The sequence below is a fragment of the Petaurus breviceps genome, unplaced genomic scaffold (assembly GCF_028583685.1).
Source record: "Petaurus breviceps papuanus isolate PSGF00001 unplaced genomic scaffold, PetGlider_PUasm1.0 90822, whole genome shotgun sequence".
NCBI lineage: Eukaryota > Metazoa > Chordata > Mammalia > Diprotodontia > Petauridae > Petaurus > Petaurus breviceps.
This window is the reverse complement of record NW_027187351.1, coordinates 15,859,300-15,866,182: the sequence shown is the minus strand read 5'-3', so window position 1 is coordinate 15,866,182 and position 6,883 is coordinate 15,859,300. Positions and strand designations below refer to the sequence as shown.

Genomic DNA, 6,883 nt, shown 5'->3' with positions numbered 1-6,883 from the left:
AAGGTAAAGTTAAGCTAAATCAAGTTTAAACAAGTGAATGAAAACTTTTATTTCAGGTAATTTTCTGATGATTAATGTTTGAGTCAACAGTGTTATTGTGGTTCTTGTGGAATAGGCATCCACCCACCACCCACCAAAAAAGAAATAATGAAATTCAAAAAACCTCTGCTTTTACCCTGCAATCATTACCAGTGCTATTAAACAGTAACACTGACAGATAATCTTCTTAATTTACCTCATTTCCTCAAATGTAAAAAATGAGGATATCCTAGCTCTACAGCTATGCTCCTGTGTACAGCTGCTTTTAATTTATACTGTTCTCATGAACTTAAATAAACAAGTAAAATTTAGTTCTCCTGGCTTCAAATTCTGCATTACTTTGTATCATGAAGAAACTTTAAATTACAGCAATCCCACAACATGTATTTTAGATTCTTCACTTATATCAACAATGCTGAATAAAGTGTCACGGTTTATGTTGTATACATACCTGTGCACATCATTAAGTAAGCCATTATATATTAAAATTCAGATTTACACTAAAGATGAATTGGGACTAATTATTCACTGTGAAAGGAGTCACAATGATTCCTTTAAAGAGAAAGCTACTGTTGTGATTTAAAATTATTTAATTTACATAAATTTGATTTACACACAACTTTTTAGGAATACAAGTATTATGCAGAGTAAAGTCTATCTGTACACCCTGGTAATATACAACTCTGACATTCGTCTAGGGAAATGCTGCTTTTTTTAAATGTCAGCTGGGTATGAAAGAGGAAATAAGGAACTACTCCTGGTTTTCCTTCTCGAACTTAACCAACAGATGAATATATGATGTATATTCAGCTCTATGGATCTCTTACAAGTATGTTTTAAGTGTAATTAAAACCTAGAAAAGCATCCTTTTACTGTTTTGAAATCAAACACACAAGATAGGTGAGAAAATTTTATCAGATTAAGAATCAAAATATCCCTTAAAATATTTACATTTTACAGTAAAAAGGATAGCAAAACACAAGATCATGTACAAGCTTAAGTATTCAAGTTTCTGAAGAGCCAAAAGGGAAAATAATGGTCTACTACAAAGCTGTAGTTTATGGCATTAAAAATGTCTTATTAAACAAGTGCAGTTTAAAGCAATAAATGTACTGCTCAGGCTTCCAAAGGCTTGTCAAAAAATGCTCAGCTATATTAGTTATCTGATTAATAAAATTCAGTTTGGATTTTTAAACTCCTCTACAATCTTCCTTTAAAAACAGTGCAATTTTAAAACAAACTTACAGTGAACTTTGCCCTAAAGAATTAATCATCTTAAAGGACATTTATATGAGGCAGTATATTCCATATATAACCAAATTTACCAATTATGGAAGAAAACTAAAATTTCTAAGCCTTTATTGCATATTAATAAAAGAAATCTTTGAATATACAGCAATGTAAAACTTTTGAAAAATGTTAAACTCCTACACCTAGGAACAGTTGGTATGATGTAAAGGATGACAAGCATTGGTACACAGAGCTTTGTACCAAAACACAGACATTTCTGCAAAACACCAACACTGAATTTTAAAAAGATGGCACAATCCTAGCAGGCATTCTTACAAAATTTTTAAGATGAACCATACAACAGGTATTTAAATGCGATTTTCAAACAGCCTGCATCTTTTACCTTTTGCTTTTAGCTCTGTCAGTGTGGTCCCTATCTTTGTGGTGTCTGTCCCTGTCCTTTTCACTATGCCTATTTTTCTCCCGTTCTTTGTCCTTTTCATGGTCTTCATTTTTAGGTTTATCTTGTTTTTTCTCTACATTCCTATTATCTCTATTTGATTTTCCATCTGATCCTCGATCACTGTGTGATAACCGTGACCTCTCTTGGTCTTTGTGCCCTTCTTCCCTACTTTTCCTGTCTCTCTCTTTTTCTTGGTTTCTGTCTCTACGTCTGTGTCTTTCAGACTCCTGCTCCCATTCTTTTTCATGTCTCTCTCTCTTTAGGTGATGTGAGTCACCATAAAATCTCTGTTGGTCACCTTTCCCCCTACTAAACGATCTATCCAACTGCTGTTGGTCTTGTCTGCCCCAGGGGTCACTATGACGCCTCTCTGGTCTCCGACTATCTTTAACAGGATAAAAGTTCTGTGGACCTGAAAATCTTGATGCTTGTGCATGAGGGCCCATGAAATGTTGAGGTTGACCTGGTAAATGAACAACAGGTGGCCAAGGCATCATAGGATTCTGAGCAAAACCAAAGCCTGGTGGAGGAAGTAATGGAGGTGGCAAATGTGGTGGATATCCAAACATGCTTTGTGGGGGGAAAGCAGAGGGCCCTGGAAATGGAAAGCCAGGGGGACTAGATTTAGGATGCTGAAAGTTGTGTTGCTGTAACCTAACAGGTGAAAAGTTTCCACCTGATCCTGGGCTCATGCTTTTTGAAGTGAAGTTGGTGGTTTTAGAATTAAATTCAGGCTGAGATGTGTTTCCTGCTTCAAAATGAGATGTAGTTGTTGCTGCTGGTCCCCTTCGAAATGTGTGTACGGTTTCAATATTTTGCATTGAAGACTCATCCTGTAAGTGTTTTGTCTCCTCTGCCTGAGAAGTATGTGCATTTTCTATTGAAGTTGCTATCTGCTGATCCTCACACTTTGAATCGTTGCTATGCTGAAAATGTGGGTCTTTTTCTACAGAAGTCTGTTTTTCCTCTAAGTCTGTGGGCTGGGATAATATCAATCCAGTGTGTTCTTTGTCATGTGATTGACTAGGTATATTTTTTTTTTCTTCATTTCGGCTACTATCCCCCTCTTTGTTGTCCAAATTTATCTGCTGATTTCGTCCAGCTGCCTGCCTGGGATCCCTCTTAAGATTAATGAATTGTGGGGACCTTGATGTAGTAGCTGTCATATTTTCAGGACTTAGGCTAATGTTCTCTCCATTTCCTTTTCCTCCATTAGATGCAGGGGGAGAACTGGTATTTAAAGTCTTATTTTCTTGTGAAACATTTTCTTGTTCTTGTCTTTTTGATACTTGTTCTTTACCCTCTTCAGTTTCTTCATTCTGTGACTGAATAGACAAATTTGTTAAAAATGCTTCAGTAGAAACATCTGGTGGTTTTCCTTTGAGAGTGAGACCTGGCAAAGTTCCTGTTAATTGCAAAGAGGTTCCCACTACTGGTGTATCTTCTACCACTGCTGAATTTTCTGCAGATCTGGGTGGGTCATTCACTTTTACCTTCATATCATCTGCTTCACCAATAGCTATGTCCAAACCATCTATTTTTTCTTCTTTTGAGCTCATTTGTTCATTTATTAAAGGTATTTCTTCCGTAGCACTTGGTTCCACTGCTGGTTTAGTCTGTTCATGTACCTGACCAGTGGTACCTAAAAGACTTTGAAGTATGTCATCCACCGGCAGTGGTTTATTTGCTAAGTCAAGAGTGGAAGGTTGATTTTCCCAGCCTATCAACACACCAGGAAGAAACCTTAGAGGTTTGGGAGGCTCTTGTTTGAGCAACTCTACTATAGGCTCCATTACAGCTGGAATTTCTTCCTGAGAAGCCTGCTGAAGCTTATTTCTCTGTTTATGTAATACAGTTGTAAAAGAATTAAAAAAATCATTTTCTTCCTCTGGCTCTTCCTCATTAGAAATTTCTATTTTAATTTTTTTATCAGGGGGCAAGGTCATTGGGATACTTTCAGGAGTCTCATCTACATGACTAGTGCTACTACTAGCAGTAAACTGCCTCTTCATTTTCTGACGGATAATCAAGCCCAACAACAGATTAGGTCTATGTAGTTCAAGTCCTGTAAAAAATGAAAACACAAATTAATATAAACATTTTATAAGTATTTCATTTCAGATAAAAAATTAACATATTTACCTTTTTTGTTTTTGCATTTAATCTTTTATAAAAATTGTCCAAGCTGGCCTTAGGCACAGAGTTTTACAGAAGGAAAAGATACTATAAGAAAGTTTGGCCAAAGGGTAACCCTTAATTTTAATTATAACTAAATATTAATCTGTATACCTACCAGGTCCATCAAAAGGCACAAGAGGATGTGGAATTTTATCAGAGGCACCCAAAGGAATAAGGTACATATCTTTAACCTGCTTCATGTTATTAGCAGCTACACCATAGCGCTTTCTGCTACTGAAGTATGCAAATAATAATGTATAAGAAATTTGATCTTCTTCAGTCACTGGTGTAAAACGAACCACACAAATTTCCTGGTAAGAAAAATAACAAATGTTCAGCCTAAATTAAAGTGATACTTAAAATAACACCATTTCATAAAAATTTTGTAAATTAATTTATCATTTAAACACATATTTTAACTAGAACAGATTCTTCTTTTCCATATCCCTGTGGAAAGGTTAAGAATTATATTAATGTCTAATTTATTAAAATGTTGGGGCTGGTTTAAATGGCTTCTTATGGTCCATTCCAGCTCTAAATTTATGAACTAAATCTCACCTCTGACATATGTGCTTCTGTGTAGAGGGAGTTGCCTCACCAATTCCCAAACACCAATTAATTCACAAGTTCGGATCCCTTCAATCCACCAGTGAAGTATATTTTTACCTATTTTTGATAGAAGGTACTTTTTAGATAACATCTTCCAGGCACAGAATCAGAGGTAGAAGGGACCTTGAGCCACCTATTCCAGTACAACACCTTCATTTTACAGATGAGTAAACTGAGGCCCAGGGAGAACAACTGAGTTGTCCAAGGTCATAGTAGGTTAGGATTCAAAATTGGGTTTTCTGCCTAAAAAACCAATGTTGTTTGTACTCCACCATGATGCCTCTGTTCGTTGTATGTATGACGAAATGAAAAAAAAATACTAAAGTCCTTGTGGCTGACAGGTCTCATGTCATGGATAAGCTTCTTTTCTTTCATCAAAGAAATGTACACATAGGAGAGACCTTACCAATCACCTAGACCAACTCCCTTTATAAATATACACATAAGCAAAAGTACCCAGAGAGATAAGGTCAATGGATAGTCAATTTGGTAGTATTTCTACAATGGGACAAATTATTCTATTCTCCTTACTTTTACCTCTATGTTCTTTCATTCCCTCTTAAACCCCTTCCTCGCCATTTCCCCTGTCCCCAAACCAACAAATTTAATTTGCTGGCTGTAATCTATCATGGTTTTACAAGTTCTTTGAACATACAGCACCGACTGTGAAATCCATTCTGGCTACTTTGATCTTTCTTCCTATTTCTCAACCATGTTCCAGAAAGACAAGTGTTACTCTAAATGGTGGTACAGCAATTATAACTTAATTACAAGTGGGTTTTTTCATGTAGATTTGTCATTATGGTTGGGAGAACCCAATCTGATGTATGGCCCATAACACACACCCAGAAGTTATATATTAAAATTCAAATGCTAAATTAGAAACAGTTTCAAAGTTTAAGTAATGAGTCATCATTCAAATATTAGCAAGAAAATAAGTATCAATGATCTGAACATGGCTCTATACACCTCATCAATGTATTCACTTAGAATCATAGATTCTTTAAGAGGCAACTAGTCAAAAACTTTGTTTCTCTACCCAACACATCATCCAGTCTTTTTAAGAAGACATCAAGAAATAAAGGGATCCTAAATACTTCATGATGTGAACTCATTTTGGGATGCCATTTTTTAGCAAGTTTTTTTCCTATATCAACCCTAAATTCACCTCTTTGTAATTTCCTCCTACTGAGAGCCTTGAAAAAAAATCTAACTCCTCTTTGCTGTGACAGCCCTTCCAAAACTTAGTACAGCTATATCCCCAAAGATTTCTCTTTTTCAGGTTAAACAACCCCAATTCCTTGACCTGATACCCATTTATTATGTCCATAAGGAGTCTTGGTTCTCACTCTCCGGTCTATACATGTACTTCTTAAGTGGCCCTCAGAACATTTCAGATAGTCTGGCCAGTGTAAAGTACAACAGAGTTATTGCCTCTCCAGCCATGAATGCTATACCAATTACTGCAGCCTAAAGGACAAATCAGCTTTTTATTGGCTGTTCTATTGTACTGTAACAAAGGGTTTGTGACCTAAAATCCCCAGATCTTTTCCAGAAGAACTACTGTCTAGTTATACCTTTATCATCTATTTACAAAGATGGTTTACTAAATCCAAATGTTTGGATTTCATTTTCCTCCACTAAATTTCATGTGATTCAGTTCAATATTCTCATGTGTCAAGATCTTTTGGGACTCTGTCCTCCAAGATGCTAACTATTTCACCTCTATTTCGAATATACTACTTTTCAAGCCTTTCTGTTTTTTCTGTTATCAGATGCCCACTACAGCTCATTTATATTTTTCTCCTTTAGTATAATGAATCTATGATCTTCTCAATGTGAATACTCTCTCAAACCGTATAGATTTCACCATATCAATACCTTTTTGTCCTACGTAACTTTTGCCCAGTTCTTTCCATAACCCTTCCATTCTGGAGGCTTCTTCTTGATCTTTTGACATTGCATGGATATCAGTGGCACTTGTGGGTTCTCTCTCCATAGATGATCAGTCCTATTCCTTTTCTAGGCATATATCTATCTGATGACATCCTTTTTTTTTTTTAAATGCTTTATTAACTTCTGATTTACATCATTCGTTTCTGCCAGATTTTGAGTTACTAATTTTCTTCCTGTTTTTCCCCTACCCACCACCTCAAAACAGCAGTCTCACAGGATATCCCCTCCTCCAATCTGCTCTCTCCCATATTTTCTCCCATACACCTTTCGACTTTTTCAGTGGATCTCTATGCCTCAGTACCTGTATATCTTATTTCCCAATTACATGTAAGATGATATTAATAACTGTACACACACACACACACACACACACACACACACACACACACACACACACACACACACACA

General features: G+C 36.1%; 1 protein-coding gene across 4 annotated transcripts in view; it reads right to left on the bottom strand.

The window, feature by feature from the left end:
* Positions 1-936: 936 nt before the first annotated feature.
* The window catches only part of PHF3 (PHD finger protein 3), a 115,644-nt gene continuing 109,697 nt past the window's right edge, over positions 937-6,883 (bottom strand). For all 4 annotated transcript variants that reach the window (XM_069070708.1, XM_069070710.1, XM_069070711.1 and 1 more), the window contains 2 exons: positions 4,026-4,221; positions 937-3,797 (listed from right to left, as the gene is read on the bottom strand). In XM_069070708.1, the coding sequence (XP_068926809.1) occupies positions 1,669-3,797; positions 4,026-4,221 (2,325 nt within the window). In that variant the 3' untranslated portion in view covers positions 937-1,668. The remainder of the gene's footprint in view (positions 3,798-4,025; positions 4,222-6,883) is intronic.